We start from the raw sequence: 23454 nt of genomic DNA, 5'->3' as shown, positions 1-23454 counted from the left end.
GCTAGAAACTAGTCTAGTTTTATTTTTTACATGTAGCTGTCCACGTTTCCCAGCACCGTTTATTGAAGATATTGTTTCTTCCCCATTGCTTATTGTTGGCTCCTTTGTTGGAGATTAAATAACCATATAAATTATGGGTTTATTTCTGGCCTTTCTGTTCTGTTAATCTATGTATCTATTTTTATCCTAATAGCATCTGTTTTGATTACTATAGCTTTGTGGTAGATCTTGAAATCTGTAATTGTGATACCTCCAGCTTTGTTCTTTCTTAGGATTGGTTTGGCAATTCAAAGTCTTCTGTGATCCCATACAAATTTTAGTATTATTTGTTCTAGTTCTGTGAAAAATGTTGATATTTTGATGTGGATTGTATTGAATCTGTAGATTGCTTTGGGTGATAGGGACATTTTGACAATATTAATTCTTCTAGTCCATAAGCATGGAATATCTTTCCATTTTTATGTGTCATTTTCATATCTTTTCATCAGTATTTTAGTTTTCAGAGTACAGATCTTACACCTCTTTGATTAAGGGTGTTCCTACGTATTTTATTGTGTTTGATGTGATTATAAATTTTTTAACATCTTAATTTTATTATTTCCATGTTCCAAGATTCGTTGTTTATGCACCACACCCAGGGCTCCATGCAATACATGCCCTCCTTAATACCCACCATCAGGCTCTCCCATCCTCCCACCTTCCTCCTCTTCATAACCCTCAATTTCTTTCTCAGAATCCACAGTCTCTAATGGTTCATCTTTCCCTCCAGTTTCCCCCAATTCACTTTTCCTTTCCTTTTCCTAATGCCCTCCATGTTATTCCTTATGCTCCACAAGTAAGTGAAACCATATGATAATTGACTTTCTCTGCTTGATTTATTTCACTCAGCATAATCTCCTCCAGTCCCATCTATGATGATACAAAAGTTGAGTATTCATCCTTTCTGATGGTTGTGTAATATTCCATTGTATATATGGGCCACATCTTCTTTATCCATTCTTCTGTTGAAGGGCATCGTGGCTCTTTCCACAGTTTGGTGAACGTGGACATTGCTGTTTACACTGTTGGTAGGAATGCAAGTTGGTGCAGCTACTTTGGAAAACAGTGTGGAGATTCGTCAAAAATTTAAAAATAGAGCTACCCTATTACCCTGCAATTGCCCTACTAGGTATTTACAACAAATATACAGAGGTAGTGAAAAGCAGGGCCATATGTATCCTGATGTTCATAGCAGCAATGTCCACAATAGCCAAACTGTGTTGTTTTTCTTCTTTAAACCTCTCATTCTGCAACTTTGTTGTTTGTATATAGAAACACTACTGATTTATTATTATTATTATTATTGTTTCTTGCCACTTCACTGAATTCACTTATTACTTCTAGTAGTTTTTTGGTGGAGTTTTTAGGGTTCCTTATGTACAGTATCTTACCATCTGCAAATAGTGACAGTTTAACTTTTTTATCAATGTGGATGCCTCTTACCTCTTTTTCTTGTCTGATTGCTGTGACTAAGACTTCTAGGACTGTATTGAATAAAAGTGGTGAAGTGAACATCCTTGTCTTGCTCTTGACATTAGAGGGAATGGTCTCAGTTTTGACCACAGAGTACAATGTTAGCTGTGATTTTTTCTTATATGGCCTTTATTAGATTGAGGTATGTTCCCTTTCACCCCATTTTCTTGATAATATTTATCATGAATGGATATTAAATATTGTCAAATTTTTTTTTCTGCATCTATCAAGATGATATGATTTTTATCCTTCATTTTGTTAATGTGCTGTGTGATGTTGATTGATTTGGGAATATTTAACCATCCTTGCAATCCAGGCATAAATCCCAACAAGTTGTGGTGATTGAGCTTTCCAGTTCATTGTTGTATGAAATTCGGTAGTATTTTCTTGAGGAGTTTTATATCAATGTTCATCAGAGATATTGGCCTGCAGTTTTCTTTTATGTGTGTATGGTATCTTTTGGTTTTAGAATAATGTTGGCCTCATGGAATATATTTGGAAGCTTTCATTCTTCCACTGTTCTTGGAATACTTTGAGAAGAATAGGTATTAACTCTTGTTTAAATGTCTGATAGAATTAATTTCTGAATCTATCTGGTCCTGAATTTTTATTTTTGGGTCATTTTTTGATACTAATTCTACTTCATTACTTGTAATCTGTCTGTCAGCTTTTCTATTTCTTCCTGTTTCAATTTTGGAAGATTGTATAGTTCTGGGCATTTGTCCATTTTTCTAGGCATTCCAGTTTGTTGGCATGTAATCTTCCATAGCATTCTCTCATAATCCTTTGTATTTCTGTTTTTGGGATTTTTTTTTTTTAAGATTTTTATTTATTTATTTGCCAGAGAGAGAGGGAGGGAGAGCGAGCGAGCGAGCACAGGCAGACAAAGAGGCAGGCAGAGGCAGAGGGAGAAGCAGGCTCCCTGCTGAGCAAGGAGCCCTATGTGGGACTCGTTCCCAGGACTCTGGGACCATGACCTGAGCTGAAGGCAGCTGCTTAACCAACTGAGCCACCCAGGTGTCCCTGTTTTGGGGATTTTTTAAAAGATTTTTTTGTTTATTTATTTTAGGCGGGGAGGGGCAGAGGGACAGAGAAAGTCTTAAGCAGACTCTGTGCTGAGCATGGAGCTCAACATGGGATTCAGTCTCACTATCCTGAGACCATGACGTGAGCCAAAACCAAGAGTCAGACACTTAACCAACAGTACCACCCAGGTGCCTCAATCCTTTGTGCTCCTGTTGTACCAGTTATTACTTCTACTCTCTCATTTGATTGTATTTCTTTGGGTCCTTTCTCTTTATTTCTTGAGGTTTGTCAATTTTGCCTGAAGGTTTGTCAATTTTATTTGTTTCAAAGAATCTACTTTCATTGATTTTTTTTCTACCTTTTTTTAGCTCCTACTCATTTATTGCTGTTGTGATCTTTACTATTTACTGTCCTCTACTCACCTTGGGCTTTGTTTGTTCTTTTTCTAGTTCCTTTAAGCATAAGGTTAGATTGTTTATTTCAGGTTTTTTTTATTGTTTCCTGAGGTAGGCCTGTATTGCCAAATACTTCCCTTATAAAGCTGTGTTCATTGTGTTCCAGAGATTTGGGACCATTGTGTCCTTGTTTTCTTTTGCCTCCATGTGTTTTTTTTTTTTTTTTTTTTTTATTTCTTCTGTTCCATTGGCCCATTAGTAGTTTAGTATCATGTTGTTTAGTCTCCACATGCTCATGACTTTTCCAATTATTTTCTTATGATTTATTTCTAGTTTCATAACGTTGTGGTCAGGAAAGGTGCGTGGTATGATTTCAAGCTTTTTAAATTTGTTGAGTCTTATTTTTATGGCCTGAATCCTTTGTTCTGGGTAGTGTCCCATGTGCACTTGAAAAGAAAGTATATTCTCTCGATTGTGGAGGGAATATTCTATTTATATCTGGTATGTCAGTCTGATCTAATGTGTTATTCAGACATTGTTTCTTTTTTTTTTTTTTTTTTTTAAAGATTTTATTTATTTATTTGACAGGCAGAGATTACAAGTAGGCAGAGAGGCAGGCAGAGAGAGAGAAGGAGGAAGCAGGCTCCCTGCTGAGCAGAGAGCCTGATGCGGGGCTGGATCCCAGGACCCTGGGATCATGACCTGAGCCGAAGGCAGAGGCTTTAATAAACCACTGAGCCACCCAGGCGCCCCCAGACATTGTTTCTTTGTTGATTTTCCATCTAGATGATCTATCCATTAATGTAAGTGGGGTATTAGGGTTCCCTACTATTATTATATTACCACAATTTTCTCTCTTAATGTCTGTTAATATCTGCTTTATGTATTTAGGTGATGCAGTGTTGAGTGTAGATATTTACAGTTGTATCTTCTTGTTGGATTGATCCCATTATAATTAAGTCGTATCCTTCCTTGTCTCTCATTACAGTTTTTGTTTTAAAGTCTATTTTGTCTCATATGAGTGTTGCTACCCTGCCTTTATTTATTTTTTTTCCACTTCAATTTGCATGGTGAGTGTTTTTCCATCTCTTCTCTTCCAATCAGTATGTGTCTGTGTCTGAGGTGAGTCTCTTGTAGGCAGCATATAGATGGGTCTTGTTTGTTTTGTTTTGTCTTATACATCCTATCACTTATGCTTTTCGATTGGCACACTTAGGCCATTTATATTTAGAGTACTTATTGTTAGGTATGTGCTTATTGACATTTGTTTTCTGGTTTTTTTTTGTTGTTGTTGTTGTTGTTCTTTGTTCCTTTCTTCTTTTCTTGCTCTTTTTTCATGATCAGTGAGTATCTGTAGTGTTTCTTTGGACTTCTTTCTCATTATTTTTTTATAAGTTTGTCATTTTCATAAGGTTCATATATAATATCCTAAGTAAATAGCAGTTCATATTAATTTAGTTGTCACTTAAGCTCAAACACATTCTGAAAATAAAAGAAAAAAAACAGAAAAAATCTTTCTTTCTCCCTTTCTTTTTTTTACACCCTTCTCCATAGTTTATGTTGTCATATTTTACATCTTTTTATTCATATTTTTCTTATGTCTAATTGTGGCCATTTCTTTTCCACTTAAACAAATGGCCTTAACATTTTCTGTTAGGCTGTTTTAGTGGCAATAAGCTCTTTTGTATTTTATTTGTCTGGGAAGCTTTTTATCTCCCTTTCAAATCTGAATGATAACCTTGCTGGGCAAGAAATTCTTGGTTGTAGGGTCTTTTTCTTACAGCATTTTGAATATGTCATGCCACTCCTTTCTGGAATGCAGATTTTCTGCTGAAAAATCAGTTGATAATCTTACAGTTAAGGCTTATGTTTCTCTCTCACACTTTTTTTTTTTAAATTTCTTTTCAGCATAACAGTATTCATTGTTTTTGCACCACACCCAGTGCTCCATGCAATACGTGCCCTCAGCCTCCCATCCCCCCCCCCCCTGCCCCTTCAAAACCCTCAGGTTGTTTTTCAGAGTCCATAGTCTCTCATGGTTCACCTCCCCTTCCAATTTCCCTCAACTTCCTTCTCCTCTCCTCTCTCTTTATCTTCTACCTTTGACATTTTAGTTATTATGTGCTATGGTGTGGACCTCCTTGGGTTTATCTTGTTTGGAACTCTCCATGTTTCTTGGACTTGAATGTCTGTTTCCCTTCCCTAGGTTAGGAAAATTTTCAATTATTATTCAAATAAAATTTTTATACCTTTCTCTCTCTCTCTTTTTTCTGAGACTCCTATAATGTGTATGTTTGTCCACCCAATGTCCAAGAGATCTCTTAATCTATCCTCATTTTTTGAAAATTATTTCCTCTTTTTGTTGTATTGCTTATGTGCTTTCCATTACCCTATCTTCCAGATGGCTGATACTTTCTTCTGTATCTCATCTACTGTTGATTCCCTACTCTGTGTGAGTGTGTGTTTGTCTGTGTGTTTATTTTACATGCTGTATTATTCAACTCTGATTGGTTCTTTTTAATATTATCTGTGTCTTTGTTGACGTTCTTACTGAGTTCTACCATTCTTTTCTGCAGCCCAGTGAATACCTTTATGGTATTTAATTTAAATTCCTTATAAGGCATATTGTTTATCTCTGTTTCATTTAGGTTGTTTTACTTTTTTTCTTGTTCTTTCTTTTGAAGCATATTATTCTGTCTCCCCACTTTGTTTTTCTTTCTGTCTGTGTTTGTATGGATTAGGCAAAATGATTACTTGTCCTAAAATTGAACAAATGGTCCTGTGCACATGTTCTCTTTGTAGTCTGTGAATGCTTGGTGAGTTCTGCTGGTTAGTTGGAGCTGTAGCTGTAAATGATAGTTGTTCTTTTAAATCATGGCTTTTTATACAAAGAAAAAAGGGAAAATACAATAATTAAAGAAAAAGGAAAATAATAAATGAAGAAAAGAAAGAAAAAATTAGAAAAATAAAAGAAAAGAAAAAAACAGAAGAGAAAAAATAAAATCAAAACAAGACAAGATAAATTTTTTTAAAGTAAAATAATAATAATAATATAAATATTTTTTAAAGAGCACACACAAAGCCACACCTTGTATTCTGTGCTCAGCACTACAAGGTGACTGGTGTGGGTTTGTGGACCCTAGGTTCCTTGAGATTGCCAGCTGATCATTGAGGTGGACCTTGCTCCAGTCTGGACTCATGGTTGGTGGGGGAGAGACTGTTCTCTCAGTTCCCTGGCACTCTTTTTTTTTTTTTTTATAGTTCCCTGGCACTCTTAATGAAGCTTTTGTTTCTGGGCCCCAGTGTGACCAGGATTGCTGTGGGCCTGTGGAAACTAGACTTAACTAAAGCCACAAGCTCACTGAGATGACTGGACCCACCTGCATTGGCATCTGGACCCTGCTCTGGTCTGGGCTTTTAAGGTGGGGTGGGAATATGAATCATGTCATTCTCCAGTCCCTCTGACCTAGAGAGCATTCAGTGGCTCCCCTAGTGCTTGGAGGTGTTCTAGTGTTATCCCTTCTGTATCCTAGTTTCTCTTTGAATCCACCACTTTGTTTCTGTATCCAAGGACAGAGGGTTCTCTTCACAGTCCCTCAGTACTGTCCCACTTCATTGTGGCTCACAGTGTGGGGGATGAGGGTTCTCTTCCTTACCATGTATCCATCTCTTTTCCTGTTCTCTTGCTGTCCACTCTCTTTGGCTGTTCGGTGGCCCTCAGTTCTTCTTCAGGAACAACTATTAATAGGTGTAATTTAGTGTGTTCCATGGAGGAGGTGAGTTCAGGGTCTTCCTATGTCACTATCTTGAACTGAAACCAAGAAAAAATGGTTTTCAGATGAATTAAGTATACCTTTGCTAAATGGAATGAATACCACATTTTCTAAATGAGAAGATTAAGTGAATCTGTAGGGTCCTTGAACTTAGACATACACTTCTGTTCTTGGAAAACATTTTTATACTTCAGTAATAGCCTGGCTTTTGCAAAGTACTTAACATTCAGGGGTCACATGAAGGTTTTCATTGAAAATCATTCTGGAGAGAAGTTGTATATCATAATTGCTTTTGCTCTACCAAAGGAAGTTATAGCTCTATTCATCAGTAACATTTGACTGAGACTGATCATAAATTTCTACATATCCACAATATAAAAACTTGGAGAATAGCCATAAATTTCCTTATGTTTCTATGGCAATACAGTTTTCTATGATAAGAATTGTTTCTAACACTGAGAATGATAGAATTAAGACACCACATTCTTATTTATTTCATTTCTGGCAAAATACTTCCATAACCATCTTAGATTAACAGCACTAATGTGAACACTATTATTATCATAGACAGTTTTCTTTTTCATTATTTTGTTTTGTTTTATTTATTTGTTTTTGTTTTTGGTAATTTCTATTATTCTAGAGCTACATTATATCATGAATGTGAAATCAAGTTACTATATTAAAGTTATCTGAGATGGTCCTTTTCTGTTTGTGTTTATGTCACCAACTAAATAAACATTTAGATTTTTAAATTTTATTTTATTTTTACTTTTCGAGTTGCCCTTATGTTCAGTGTCTTATAATGATATATATTTATGTGACTTAATTTTTTAAAAAATTTAAGCTTCATTGCCTATTTCCTCAAGACATTCTATCTCTCATATGTAGTACTTTTTTGATGTTATAATTTATCATCTTATTAATATTAATATAGACACATTTGTATATATATTTCCTTTTATTTATATATGTATTTACTTCTCTTTCTTAAGAGTTAGTAATACAATATGCACTTTTCTCCAAGTTGTTTTTTCACTTAATATAACTAAAGAGAACTCTACAGTAATGTACTAATGGATAAAAATACCCATCATTCATTTTTTCATTTCAGTTATTATCCACTTGAGGATGTATCAGCATTTATTCAGCCAGACCACTAGTAAAGTATATTTAGGTAATTACTTATATTTTATTATTAAAATGTAAAAAATTCCTTGAAGTGAGTTTCTGTATCAAAACTAAATGCTAATATGATTTTTTATTATAATAAAATACACATAACATATAATTTACCATCTTAACCATTTCTAAGTATACAGTTTAGTGATACTAAATTCATTCATAAGATTGTGCCTAGAACCCTTTCCATTTTATAAAACTGCAGTTCTATACCCTATTCTTCTCTAATTCCCTATTCTTCTCTTCCCTGCAATGCCTAGAATACTCGCTTCTACCTACTGTCTCTGTAATTGTGACTAAGTACTTTATGTAAGTAAAATCATGCAGTATTTGTCTTTTTTATGACTAGTTTATTTCATTTTGTCCTCATGGTATAACGTATGTCAGCCTTTCACTACCGATTGATTTGTGTCTTGGAATCGAAAGTGAGTGTTTTGTAGACAGCATATAGTTGGATTATTTTTTTAATCCATTTGTTTGTCTTTGAGTGAAGAATTTAATTAATTTACATTTAAAGTCATTACTGATAAGGAGGGACTTCTTTCATCTATATATTTGTTTTCCACATAGCTTACAGCTTTCTCATCCCTCATTTCCTTCAGTACTATCTTCTTTTGTGTTTCATTGATTTTTTTTTTTTTTGGGAGAGTTTAAATTCCTTTCTTATTTCCTTTTGTGTATATGCTATAACTGTTCTTTTTGTTTGCATCATGGGAATTATATTTGAATCCTGAAGTCATAGCACTCTAACTTGAATTTACATTAGTTTAATAGCGTAAAAAACTCTGCTCCTTTCTCACCCTTTTAGGTTGTTTATGTAGCATATTCACATGTTTCTCCATCATGTGCCTGAACACATAAACTAATAACTCTTTTAAATTTATTAGTCTCTTATGCTATGTAGAAACCACAGAGTGAAATTACAGATGGTTGTTACTATACTAGCTTTTATAATTGCCCATATATTTACCTTTTGTAAGATCTTTTCTCCCCCTCTGCTTCAGATTATCATCTACTGTCCTCACCTTGTAACCCACAGGCTCCCTTAACATTTCTTGCAGGACTGGTCTAGTGGTAATGAACTCCCTCATCATTCCTGGAATATCTTCGTTTCTCTGCCACTTCAACATGACAATTTTGCCAAATACGGGATTTTTTTTTTTTTTTTTTTACATTTTGCTTTACATTAGCACTTTTATTATATAGGGCCACTCTCTTCTGGCCTCCAAGGTTTCTGATAGGAAATAGGCTGATAATCTCATTGAGCACCCTTTGTATGTGATGATAAGTCCCTTCTCTCTAGCTACTTTCCAGATTCTCTCCTTGTCTTTGTCTCTTGGGTTAGATTATGAAGTTTCTTGGTGTGTCTTTAAATTCATGTTACATGAATTTTGTTGAACATTTTGGATCTATATCTGTATCTCTCATCAAACTTGGGCAATTTTCAGACTTTATTTTTTTACCCCCAAACATTCTTTCTGTATCTTTCTCTTTCTTTTCTCCTTTGAAAACTCCCACAATGTATATGTTGGTTTTAATAGTACCCTACAGGTCAATTAGGTACCGTTCTCTTTTGTTTAATCTTTTCTTGTTGTTGTTACTCTGACTCAGTAATTTCCATGGCCCTATCTTTAGTTCATTGATTCCTTCTTCTGCCTTCTCAATCTGTCTTTGAACCTTTCTAGTAAACTTTTCATTCCAGTATTGTCTTTTAAAGCTCCAAAATTTCTTATAGTTTCTTTTTAGGTTTTCTTTCTCTTTATTGATATTTTCATTTTGATCATGCATCATTTTTTTGACTTCCTCTATAGCTATTTTTAGTTCCTGAGGATCTTTAATACAGTTGTTTAACATCTTTGCCTAGTAGGACATTCATTAATCAGGTGTTTTTCAGGGGCTATTTCTGTTGATTCAGTCTTTCTTTCTTTTTTTTTTTTTCTTTGAATGGACCATACCTTCCTGTTTTTATGTACCTTTGGTGTTCTTGTTGAAAATTGTACATTTGAATCTAATAATGTGGTAACTCTGGAAATCAGAATTTTTTACTTTCCCAGGATTTGCTGGGTTTTGTTTCTACTTTTGTTGATTAATTTATTTTTTTTATAGTTGTAATCTGTCTCTACACTGAGAACTAGTCTAAAGTGAAAATACTTAAGATTTTCTCAAGTAATTTCTGAGCCTATGCCTTCCCCTGGGTATGCATGGTGACTTACTAATTTCCCCTCATGTATAGTCACATTTGGATGTCCTTCTCTTTAATGCCTATCTTCTGAGGGGGGAAAAAGAGAGAGTGAAAAAAAATGAAGAGGGTAAAGAGGATGCTGGCTCTCAAATCTCCTGGAAGTTAATTCAGCCTAGTGGAGGGGCTTATAACAATGGGAACAATGGGTGTGAGTGTTTGTGTGTGTGTGTGTGTGTGTATATGTGTGCATGTGTGAGAGACACAATAGTCACCTACACCTCTGTGATCAGAAACAGGATTTGCCAGGGAGATCACAGATCTCCGTTATTTGAAGGACATGGTCCTTTTTGTCTAACCTTGCTCCCAGAGGTAGTATATAAGCTTCTCCAGGAACATGGGTCCAGCTCCCTGCCAAGTGGGTAGTAGCTACTGTGCTAAGAGCTGTAATTGTTAGAAATTAGTCATATTTTACTGTCCAGACCTTACTCTGGAATTTGGAAGACTTTAATAGACACCAGAGTTCTAAAACATTTTCATCAGACAGATTTTGCCAGTTGTTGTCTACATGAAGAGATAGATTCCTAATGCTTCCTACTTTGCCATCTTCCCAGAATTCCCCAATGCATCATTTTCATGGATATGCCAAGTTTTCCATCATAGGTTTTATAACATTATTTCAATAATACCAGAAATGTCTGGAGGTGCATGTTTTTTCACAGGCTCACCAATAGAGTATGGTGTCCACTTTGGACCACTGCTAATCTAACAAACAGGAAATGGAATCTAAGTTTAATCTCAAATTTAATTTGCATTAGTCTTCTTGTGTATAAAGGTGAGCATCTTTGTACTTGGTCAAGATTTGTTTCTTTCTCTTTCTATGAACTCTTTTCATTCTCTAGCCCAATCTTTTTAATGTATTGTTGATCTTTTTCTTTTCTAATTTGTAAATCTGCATATGTTAGGGATATGAACATTTTGTATCTGTTGTTAATTGCAGATATTATCCCTAGTTTGTCATTTGTGGTTTTACTTTGTTTATTGTGTCTTGCCAAGCTATTTTGTAATGTCATCAAATTTATCTCTCTATTCCCTTATTGCTTCTTGATTTTGAACCATAGTTAGGAGAGATATGCCCACTCTCACATTATAGTAGAATTCATTTGTGTTTTCATCTATTACTTGAATTTGCATTGTTTCATTGTTTATTATATATGAATAGACTCTCCATTTGGGGTTTACTCTAGTATAAAAAATGGATGCAATTCTATCATTTTCTGTATGGCTGTTCTATTTGATAAATGCTAGTATTCAAAAATCCATTTCCCCTACTGTTTTGAGATGATTACTTTATCATATGCTAAACTGTCATGTGAAACTTTGACCATTTCTGTATTTTCAAGTCTATTTTACTGGTAAACTTTTTTTATTTTCCCTCACAAAATGCCCCAGGAGAGTTTCTCTTCTTGTCTCAGTGTTGAAGCAAAGAAAGAATAGAAATTAATCCATTTTTTAATATGTCTGGCTCTGGCAACCTGGATTTGAATGCAAGCTCTGTCTTATATTGTCTCTTTGGTCTTGGACAAATTATTTAATATCTCAAAGTTGCCAAGTCCTTCTCTGTAAAATGGGAATGATTTACAGACTTATTGATGATTATTTACATAAAGCATTTAGTACACAGTAGCCTTTAATAATTGGAAACCATAGTTATTTCATTCTTATGGCTGTTGTTGTGCCAAATGAATACATATACTCTATAGTTACACAATTTGACTTCTACTTATTCTTCACATTGAGAAAAAGGATGTCACATCATACAAAGGAAAATAATGCAGTTGAAAGAAACTTCTGCAGGAAGAAATGTATTTCAACTCACTAAAATGCTTGTACTTAAGAAATACCCTCTCTAGGCATTAAGAATATCATCAATACATTTTTATTTAATATGATTAATGTAATTAGCTAGATTCTTGCCTTAAGAAAAGTATTTTCGCAGCTGGAAAAGAATATGCTCATTTTAATTTTCAATTTTTTTTTTTTAAAGATTTTTTATTTATTTGTCAGAGAGAGAGAGAGGGAGAGCGAGCGAGCACAGGCAGACAGAATGGCAGGCAGAGGCAGAAGCAGGCTCCCCGCCGAGCGAGGAGCCCGATGTGGGACTCGATCCCAGGACGCCGGGATCATGACCTGGGCCAAAGGCAGCTGCCCAACCAACTGAGCCACCCAGGCGTCATTTTAATTTTCAAGGAGCTTGATGTTTGGTACAAATTACTAGTCTTTGTTTACTACAAGATGCAGTGAAAGACCAGGCAGGCTATAATTAAGATTTATGCACCATTAAAACACAATTTTATACTTCAAAAATTGCTCTCCCTACACTTAATAGCTCTTTTCATGTGATGAAGTTTCAAATTAATTAAAGAGCTCTGCTAATAAAAGATATTTGGAAAATCACCCCAATAATAAATACTTTCCATCTTCTGACTCATAAGCTAATTAATTGTATACCACATTTGTGTCTCCTTTCCCTAGACCACATGATTTTGAAAGTTAATTTACTAATGAAATTGTGATTCTGTTCCTCAGTTAATGAAGGGAATTAGATACAGCACACACAGATACTATGTATTGTTTTCAATTATATGCCAAAATCTCAATGTCTTTCAGGGACTCCTGAGGATTACCCACGATTTTTTCATATGCATCCTAGGACTGCAGAACTTAGCCTCTTGGAACCAGTAAACAGAGACTTCCACCAGAAATTTGATTTGGTTATTAAGGTAAATTAAAATAATTTCTTCTCTCTTTGTATTTATAAACCTCTAATCAAAGAAACCTGTAGTGGGTATTATAGGCACTTTCATGTTACAGAAATTAAAATTAATTTGACCGCAATATTTAAAAAAGTGAAGTTCAGCTATTTTAATACATTGCACTACCTTTCTTTAAGATAACTGTTTATATTATGATGTAATTCAAATACTGAGTATATTTGTAAGAAATGCCTTGTCCAAATATATATATAACGCTACATAATATAACTGTTACATTTTCTAACATTTTTTTTCTTGCTAAAAGGAATCAATTCTTGACCACAAAAACTGCTCATAAATATATTTCAAATGGGCATGAATTTATATATTTTTATTTTAATATCATATTATATTTTAAAATAATTGTTTTTCTTTCTAACATAAAAAGAAAAGATCCTCCCTGTCCAGAAATTCTTTCAATAGATGTCTCATTAATTTCTTTATTTTGAAAAATGATCTTAGGCTAGAAAAATTATCAAAGCTAGGGGATCCATCTGGCATTACACTTACAGTTAAATAATATCTACTGTATTGCAATAAAATTGTTTAAGAGGCACTGTGAAAACCAGGACAATCTGTCAAGTAATTCTGATAGAGTTTGCTGGCAGGTAAGATTGGAGCTGGACAGGGAAGGAATAATGGCAATTTATGGAGTAGCAATGAGGGTGGGAGAAGTACTTTAATAGAACTGACCAAGCAAGGACTTGGAGTAAGTCTGGTGTGCAATATAAGTCCTTCTCATAAACACACAGAACAATAGCTATAGAAGTGCACATTGAGGGTATTCTTTTATAATTTTAAACTGTTAAAGGTAGAGAAAATAAGATAAGGAAGCTTACGGAGCATGTCCATAGTTACTTAAGCACATTTTTCATTGAATTAGAACCATAATCTTGGTGGTAAGCTCACTGATGCAAACGTGGAACAAAAATCTCAGCCAACATAAGGAGCTGGCTCCAAATTGCCTCCCTGAGAAGCAGCAGCTCTGAGATTCACACTTAGGTTGATCTAAGCGAGGGCCATACTCTTATCCCTTCACCAAGATGCAGTTGCGTCAAAGTGGTGGGTTTAATTCTCTGTTGGTACAACTGCAAACAGAAACACACAGACACACATTTGATTTTAGTTCAAACTAGGACATATTTTGTGGGCACTGATCATGTTATACGTTACCAGATCAAAGGTTATGGGTTGTCCCTCGTTCTTGAAGAACCTGTGATCTCTAAGGGTAAAGAGTTGTACATGCTGGTAAATCAAATAGGTCCCATCAACACGTAACAGGAAGGCATCTAAAAAGTGCTGGAAAAGTACAGAATCGGGGCATATAAATTAATCTGGGGATTCCAGGAGGATGTTCCGCAGATGACCCTGAGCTACCTGTTGCTGCATCAGAAGGTTTTTGGCCAATGAATAGAAATGGGAAGTGTGTTTGAACATCAGGAAAAGCCAAAGTAAAAACTAGAGACGTGTTTTAGCAGGCTACAAAGAGTTAACAGGGAAACGAGGGATAGGGGCAGACCAGCAGAGCCTCCTGTAAAATTGCTTTTTCCTTCCATTTTATTCAGTAGGGGTTTGGGAGTCATTCAACAAAGACAGACTCCTTTTACCATTTGTATAAAATGGCCATGCATGATATTTATTTTCTTGCACTGACTATTTCAATTATCAGGGAACTATATAAAACTAGAAAATATGTATCCATTGTCTACCCTCCGTCTCCATGTAGGCCTGTGGTGCTGCTCTCTGTAGGAGCTAAGAAAGCTGACAAGGCACGGTTACCAAACTGCCTCATTTCAGTCCTGAAATCAATTATTTTCCTTTACTATCAAACTTAGCTGTCCTGGTGTACCCGGGTACAATGAAAAGCAGCCCATCAATTATAGAAACAAAAATCAATTAGAACAGGCCATATATAATTCGTTTATGTTTTAGTAACACTTTATATTATTAATGGAAGTTTTTACAGACATTATTAGATTCAAATTACTGTGTTTTGTGTGTAGTCAAGGGGATAATAAGCAAATCTATATGAATTGAATCTATATAGATTCAATCTATATGAATAATAACGTGCCACCTGCTTGAATAAGAGCTGAATATTGTGGCTTTGTACAGGGATCCCCTGAAGTGTAACAGTCTGGTGGGTCTCTGGAGTGAGTCTTTCAACTTCTTCCCCTTTTCTTATTTCAGCAATGTTTCATTTTTCATTGGACATAGAATTTTTTTTTTATTAAGATTTTATTTATTTATTTGACAGAGAGAGATCACAAGTAGATTGAGAGGCAGGCAGAGAGAGAGAGGGAAGCAGGCTCCTGCTGAGCAGAGAGCCCAAGGCAGGACTCGATCCCAGGACCCTGAGATCATGACCTGAGCTGAAGGCAGCGGCTTAACCCACTGAGCCACTCAGGCACCTGAACATAGAAGTTTGTAATGAATTTGATCCCCATTTCTGTTTTGGGAGCTAAGGAAAAACAAAATGAAGTATTTCCTCCTAGACTTTGAAAATTCTGCTTTCGAAAGCTATATGCACATTTAACAGCTGGGAAGCATCATGGTTAAGAAATTTTTCATCTTTATTCCATCCATATCAGCCAGGGATTTATTCAGGATACTGACAAAAATGTAAAGGTGAAATTAGGGAAACAAAAGGGAGTAGCCCACCAACTTTCAAATATTAAAGGACTGAAAGGAGTCCAATGAAAAGAGGAAAGGATGTTCCATTTCAAACACTATCACAAATGTTAAAAGATTGTAATCTCTTAAACATTTTTAACTGAAATACACATATTGAATAAGAATCGTACGTTTGGGGTGCCTGGGTGGCTCAGTGGGTTAAGCCCCTGCCTTCGGCTCAGGTCATGATCTCAGGGTCCTGGGATCGAGTCCCACATCAGGTTCTCTGCTCAGCAGGGAGCCTGCTTCCCTTCCTCTCTCTCTCTGTCTGCCTTTCTGTCTACTTGTGATCTCTCTCTCTCTCTCTCTCTCTCTCTCTCTCTCTGTCAAATAAATAAATAAATAAATCTTTAAAAAAAAAAAAAAAAAAAAAGAATCATACGTTTGGTTTGCCCAGGAAGGTTCACATTCATGCCTGTTTTCTTTGTATAATTATTCATAATACCTCTTTCTCTCCGAAAACTGGCCCAGTTTGGATGAAAAGTTATGTGATCACCATAGTTACAAAGCAAAAGCAACTAGGAGATATATGAAAGCATATTTTATTATCTGGGTAATAATCAATCAGTTCATGCATAAATTATCTATTACAAAGCCCAGAAAATTCACTTTTATGATTTTAAGTGCAGTAATTTTTTAAAAAAATTATTAATTGATATATTTATACTCTTGACACCTAATACAAATATCAAGTGGATAAATTATTAATAATTCACTGTCTCACAGTTGCTCAGACATAATTGTGTTTTTTTTATGGAAATCTCATGGATTCATAGCTAAAGTGAGGCTCACGGACATGATCACACCACGGTCTCTCTGATTTTCTGTTTTTAACATTTTATATATTTATTTGACACACAGAGAGAGCATAGGTAGAGGGAGTGGCAGGCAGAAGGAGAGGGAGAAGCAGGCTCCCTGCTGAGCTGGGAACCTGATGTGGGACTCCATCCTCATGACCTGAGCCGAAGGCAGATGCTTAACTGACTGAGCCACCCAGGCACCTGGTCTCTCTGATTTTTAGGTTGTTATTGCCAGCCTACGGTAGCTGTTTTGCAGGCTGAGCTACGATCTTTTGTCTTTCCACACCGAGGGCATGTTAACCTGAGCCTTCATCAGCCACTCTGAACACTCTCTGTCCAGCCAGCCTGACACAGTCACCATCCTCTCAGTCTGCCATCTTCTCTCTGCCCCCCATGCATCTGTGGATGCTGCCCCACCTCGTGAATGTCCCTTCTTTTCCTCCGGGGCAGTGTGGGTCGCACTCTCACATCAGCGATCGCATCAATGTCTCACTGATGCGTCAGAGGCTAAGACACTCGGTCAGGAAAGGCCTTACCACAGCCTAGAAGCTTCTCCCCACATCCCGCTTGTCCCCATGATGGCTCTAACCATCCTACATTGAATTATCCTGTATATTTTCTCTCGGCCTTTACAGTAGGGCAGGTGGTCATATATTTCTTTACGCTGTGGCCCAAGTGTATGTCAAATGCATAGAAATGCTCAAGAAATATTTGTCGTAAGGTATTCTCCCTGGCGCAAACTTCTAGAGCAACTGATTTTGTGTACCTACATCTTCACTGTATTTAAATACCTACTTTGGAAAGTGTGAGCATTTCATATGACTTCATCTTGTCTGGCTGTCTAGAATAAAGATGCAATAAAGTTCTCAAATAAATTCAGCTCCTGGAATAAAAAGGTCAGATCTATGTGAAAGCAGAGTTTAAAGCTGTTTATGAAAACTGAACAAAAAACACTCCTTCTGGGGGGGGGATATATACACACACACACACACACATATTTAAATATATACATATGTATATATATGTGTGTATATATACACATATATATATATTTTGACACAGACAAGAGCCACAGAATTGAAACTGGAGAACTTGAATATCAGTGCTGATGGGACAGTGATCCTGGCAAGTTACTTTTCTCTAGACATTTGACAAAGACAATAAAGTCTCGAGGCCTGAGAGGACAGCTAGCATACTCACAGATTTGTGATGCCACAGCCTAGAAAGTGCTTGGCCTTTGTGTGAACGATAACATCAGTGATACTTCACAGGAACTCAGTAGAACCCTCAGAGAGGCTTGTTTTTGAGGCTTACAACGTTTGTAGTTTTCAGTTTGCTAAGTCTTTGGAGTGCGTAACACTTACTTGCTGTGGGAGAGAAAGAAAGGCATTGAAGTTCTGCACCGAGGATATCGCCAGTATGGAAAGGGTGCTTTTAGATTATTTCCCACCTGCCTTTGGCTCAGGTCATGACCCCAGGGTTTTGGAATCGAGCCTCCCATTAGGTTCCCTGCGCAGCGGGGACCCTGCTTCTCTTTCCTTTTGACTGCCACTCCCTGTGCTTGTGCTCTCTCAATCTCTGTCAAATAAATAAAACCTAAAAAAAAAAAAAAAATAGAATGTAGCAAAATCTATACCTTTTAAAACCTGAAATCTTCTACTTTTGCTTTCTCTTTGCATCAACACCATGCAGTCAGCCAGTCACCCAGGCACGTGCTCCCACATGTGCTTGTTCAGTCCTTGTCAGGTCCTCTCCATGTAGCTCTAGAGTTTCTCCCCATCCCCTCTTCCCATGGCAGTTCTCTAGTCCCCCGTCAAGGGCCAATATCTCACTCAGGTGGTCCCTCAAAACTTAGCTTCTTCTCTTCACATCCTCCCTGTCTCATTCCCAACAGAATGTTCCTGAAACAAAACTAGGCCATGCCCCTCCGTATTGCCTTCAAGACACTGGACCATTTATGCACCACATGGATTTCCCATGGAAGCACTGTTGAGTTGAATGATCTCAAGTGCCAGGAGCCATCAGATGGAGCTACAAGTCACAGACCGTCGGGCATCACATCTCAAAATATAGATAGCTGCATCTCCCATGAAAATGAAACAAGTCCATTAGGTCTACTAAGGAGACTGTGAAGTGCAAGTGGCCATTCTTTCTGCTGTCAGTATATCCAAAAGGAGAGAAATAAAGAGGAGGGAAGAAAGGTGTGCATACTTCCTCTGGAAAGATTGAATAGGTACCTCCAACAAGCCAGGGTCAGGACAGAAACCCTCTGAGTAGATGTTTCCACAGCAGGCAAGAGAAAAGCTCTGGTTGAGAATGTTCTAGCTTCCTGTCCTCATGGATTCCTGCTTCAAGAATCAGGCACAGACACAGCCCCATTTCCGTTCAGCTCAGTAGAAAATAAACTCCATCTCCCCTCCGCTAGCAGAATCTCTAAGGTGAGGAAGTCTGAGTCCATCAAGAGCCAAATATTAGAGAAATTATCCCACAAGAATTTCAGACATTAGTCCTGAATAGTAATGGAATAGCAGTCTCTCCATGGATTTCTTTTCTTTTTTTTTTTTTTTTTGCTCTTTTTTTTTCCAATTTATTTATTTTCAGAAAAACAGTATTCATTGTTTTTTCACCACACCCAGTGCTCCATGCAAGCCGTGCCCTCTATGATACCCACCACCTGGTACCCCAACCTCCCACCCCCCCCGCCACTTCAAACCTCTCAGACTGTTTTTCAGAGTCCATAGTCTCTCATGGTTCACCTCCCTTTCCAATTTACCCAAATTCCCTACTCCTCTCTAACGCCCCTTGTCCTCCATGCTATTTGTTATGCTCCACAAATAAGTGAAACCGTATGATCATTGACTCTCTCTGCTTGACTTATTTCACTCAGCATAATCTTTTCCAGTCCCGTCCATGTTGCTACAAAAGTTGGGGATTCATCCTTTCTGATGGAGGCATAATACTCCATAGTGTATATGGACCACATCTTCCTTATCCATTCATCCGTTGAAGGGCATCTTGGTTCTTTCCATAGTTTGGCGACTGTGGCCATTGCTGCTATAAACATTGGGGTACAGATGGCCCTTCTTTTCACGACATCTGTATCTTTGGGGTAAATACCCAGGAGTGCAATTGCAGGGTCATAGGGAAGCTCTATTTTTAATTTCTTGAGGAATCTCCACACTGTTCTCCAAAGAGGCTGCACCAACTTGCATTCCCACCAACAGTGGAAGAGGGTTCCCCTTTCTCCACATCCTCTCCAACACATGTTGTTTCCTGTTTTGTTAATTTTGGCCATTCTAACTGGTGTAAGGTGATATCTCAATGTGGTTTTAATTTGAATCTCCCTGAGGGCTAATGATGATGAGCATTTTTTCATGTGTCTGATAGCCATTTGTATGTCTTGATTGGAGAAGTGTCTGTTCATATCTTCTGCCCATTTTTTGATGTGTTTGTCTGTTTCATGTGGGTTGAGTTTGAGGAGTTCATTATAGATCCTGGATATCAACCTTTTGTCTGTACTGTCATTTGCAAATATCTTCTCCCATTCCGTGGGTTGCCTCTTTGTTTTTTTGACTGTTTCCTTTGCTGTGCAGAAGCTTTTGATTTTGATGAAGTCCCAGAAGTTTATTTTTGCTTTTGTTTCCTTTGCCTTTGGAGACGTATCTTGAAAGAAGTTGCTGTGGCTGATATCAAAGAGATTACTGCCTATGTTCTCCTCTAAGATTCTGATGGATTCCTGTCTCACGATGAGGTCTTTTATCCATTTTGAGTTGATCTTTGTGTACGGTGTAAGAGAATGGTCGAGTTTCATTCTTCTACATATAGCTGTCCAGTTTTCCCAGCACCATTTATTGAAGAGACTCTCTTTTTTCCACTGTATATTTTTTCCTGTTTTGTCAAAGATTAATTGATCATAGAGTTGAGGGTCCATACCAGGGCTCTCTACTCTGTTCCACCGGTCTATGTGTCTGTTTTTATGCCAGTACCATGCTGTCTTGGTGATCACAGCTTTTTAATAACGCTTGAAATCAGGTAAGGTGATGCCGCCACCTTTATTTTTGTTTTTCAACATTTCCTTAGCGATTTGGGGTCTCTTCTGATTCCATACAAATTTTAGGATTATTTTCTCCAGCTCTTTGAAGAATGCCGGTGGAATTTTGATCGGAATGGCATTAAAAGTATAGATTGCTCTAGGCAGTATAGACATTTGAACAATGTTTATTCTTCCGATCCAAGAGCATGGAATGGTCTTCCATCTTTTTGTGTCTTCTTCAATTTCTTTCATGAGTGTTCTATAGTTCCTCAAGTACAAATCCTTTACCTCTTTAGTTAGGTTTATTCCAAGGTATCTCATGGTTCTTGGTGCTATAGTAAATGGAATCGATTCTCTAATTTCCCTTTCTGTATTTTCATTGTTAGTGTATAAGAAAGCCACTGATTTCTGCACATTGACTTTGTATCCTGCCACGTTGCTGAATTGCTGTATGAGTTCTAGTAGTTTGGGGGTGGAGTCTTTTGGGTTTTCCATATAAAGAATCATGTCATCTGCGAAGAGAGAGAGTTTGACTTCTTCATTACCAATTTGGATACCTTTTATTTCTCTCTGTTGTCTGATTGCTGTTGCTAGGACTTCTAATACTATGTTGAACAAGAGTGGTGAAAGTGGGCATCCTTGTCTTGTTCCTGATCTCAATGGGAAGGCTGCAAGCTTTTTCCCATTGAGGATGATATTTGCTGTGGGTCTTTCATAGATAGATTTGATGACGTTCAGGAATGTTCCCTCTATCCCTATGTTTTTTCAAAAATTATTTAAGCACCAAGAAATGAAACATTATAATTAGTATTTTAAATGTTATTCCCACTATGTGGTAACAGGGTGGTATGTCTCTAAAACATCCTCCAGGATCCTAGAAATGAAAGGAAATACATTTCCTATGAAGAGAAAGATTTGTAAATAAAGCAAAATGACTAAGAACTGTGGCCTGCCCCTGCCTCATAACAGTCTCTGAAGAGATTCTGGCTACTCCCACCCCAGCCCCTCACCAGCCTGCCTTGCCCTGCTGCCCCCCAAGATCAACTTGTTTATGTTTGGTTAGTATTCTTATGTCAAAAACAGTGAAGGGGCGCCTGAGTGGCTCAGTCAGTGAAGCCTCTGCCTTAGCTCAGGTCATGATCCCAGGGTCCTGGCATCGAGTCCTGCATTGGGCTCCCTGCTCTGCGGCAAGCCTGCTTCTCCCCTCCCTGTCCCCCTGTTTGTGTTCTTTCTCTTGCTGTGTCTCTCTTTGTCAAATAAATAAGTGAAATCTTAAAAAAAAAAAAGAAAAGAAAAGTGAGAGTATTAGAAGCAAAGGGGACAGTGAGTACTAATCAGAGAGTACCTTGGATAACAGCTTTTAAGTATATTTTATTTTATTTGTCAGAGAGAGAGAGAGTACAAGCAAGGGGAGAGGCAGGTAGAGGGAGAAGCAGACTCCCCACTGAGTGGGGAACCCAATGTGAAAGTTGATCCCAGGACCCTGAGATCATGACGTGAACCACCCAGGGGTCTCCAGATTTTAAGTATATTTTAATTGGATAATTTTAAATCTATCATTTTCAATGCAACTGTAAGACTTTCTTGTCGCGATGTCGGTACCTACTCAACTATTTTGAGTCTACCCCCTTCTTGTTAGGAGGGACATGTAAGAAGTGGATGGGTTGGTTAGAAGGATGTGAGGAACCAGGTCCTTATTACAAATTCTGTTATAAATTGGTCCTCTAACTTTATATCTCCTAGGCCTGAGTGATGTAAATAGAACAGAATGGCTCATGAGCTACATCTGGTAGAGCACTGCCCCAAACCAGTATCTGTGTCCTTCAGATTACTAGCATATCTTGTGTTTAGGGGGAGATAACCGACGTGAGTGAGAATGATTTTTTTGCATGAAAGAATGTCTTAGGGCACCTGGGTGGCTCAGTGGGTTAAGCCTCTGCCTTCAGCTCAGGTCATGATCTCAGGGTCCTGGGATCAAGCCCTGCATTGGGGGGGGGGGGTCTCTGCTCAGCAGGAAGCCTGCTTCCCCCTCTCACTCTGCCTGCCTCTCTGCCTACTTGTGATATCTCTCTCTCTGTGTCAAATAAATAAATAAATTCTTAAAGAAAGAAAGAACGTCTTATAGGCCATCAAAGAACTCCCACAGGGTGACACTCAAGGATATCACACTCTGTTGTCCTAGGTCTCATTCCACACATTACTGGTTTTCTCGAAAAACCAATTGCTCAATATTTAAGATAGAGATTTTGATATATAATTTTAATATTTTGAAGATGTAGGTTTTCTATCAGTAGCTACCTCCCCAGTCCACACTCCATAGATGCTCTTCCTAAACTCTCACAACTTTCATCAATCAGTGTTCTTGATCCTAACTGAATAGAAAGATTGCCCTGAGCAGCCTTTGAAAATGAGGATGTCTCAACTCCATCCTGCCATGGTTTTATTTCAGCCATCTGACCACTCAGCATCGAGCCCCATTGGGAGAGTCACCTAACAAAACAAAGCAACTCTGATATATGGCCAGTTTTGAGAAAACTCATCTTTACCCTTAATAAGATTTCATACTTTGGAAAATTGAAATTGCTGATTCATGAAGATGGAGTCTCATAGGGAGCTGAGTCCTTTGATTCTTACCTCCACCTCTTTCTATTTTTCTTGTTCTCCAGTTCCTATCTTCTGTCCCACTTCTTACTCCTTCTTGCTGCTTTAGTAGTCCCTCATTTTTAGTCATTACTACAACATATATTCATGTCTACCAAGATTCAATGCCCTGTGACTACCTCAACATCCAGCTGACATTCCAAGGATCTGTTGTAGGGGGGAATACAGGTTTTGGTTAGGAACTTCAGACTGGACATACTCCAAGATAAATTAACTAATCCATGGTCTTTCATCTAATACAGAAACGCATCTAATATTACACAGGCTTTAGCAGCCACTTTCGAGTCATTTCTCATCCCTCTCTTTCCCCTGCTCACACACAGGTGACGGTCCAGGTGCTGAAATCGCTGTTCCAGAATGGATCTGTCATTATTTGCCTGTTTCTATGGCCTGCCAGAAATTAGGCT

At 37.4% G+C, this 23454-nt stretch overlaps 1 protein-coding gene across 7 annotated transcripts in view; it reads left to right on the top strand.

The window, feature by feature from the left end:
- Positions 1-23454, top strand: part of LOC122900622 (protocadherin-15-like) — a 213162-nt gene that overhangs the window by 95446 nt on the left and 94262 nt on the right. For 5 of the 7 annotated variants that reach the window (XR_006383277.1, XR_006383275.1, XR_006383274.1 and 2 more), the window contains exons 4-5: positions 7818-7880; positions 12735-12847. Coding sequence is in view for 3 of the 7 variants with exons in the window: in XM_044239391.1 (XP_044095326.1) it covers positions 7818-7880; positions 12735-12847 (176 nt within the window). In the remaining 4 variants the exon portion in view is untranslated. Of the gene's footprint in view, positions 1-7817; positions 7881-12734; positions 12848-18247; positions 18554-23454 lie in introns of those variants that run through there. The other 2 variants (XM_044239389.1, XM_044239390.1) reach the window with 2 other exon arrangements.

This window comes from Neovison vison, chromosome 2, assembly GCF_020171115.1.
Source record: "Neovison vison isolate M4711 chromosome 2, ASM_NN_V1, whole genome shotgun sequence".
NCBI lineage: Eukaryota > Metazoa > Chordata > Mammalia > Carnivora > Mustelidae > Neogale > Neogale vison.
This window is presented reverse-complemented; position numbering and strand designations above follow the sequence as displayed.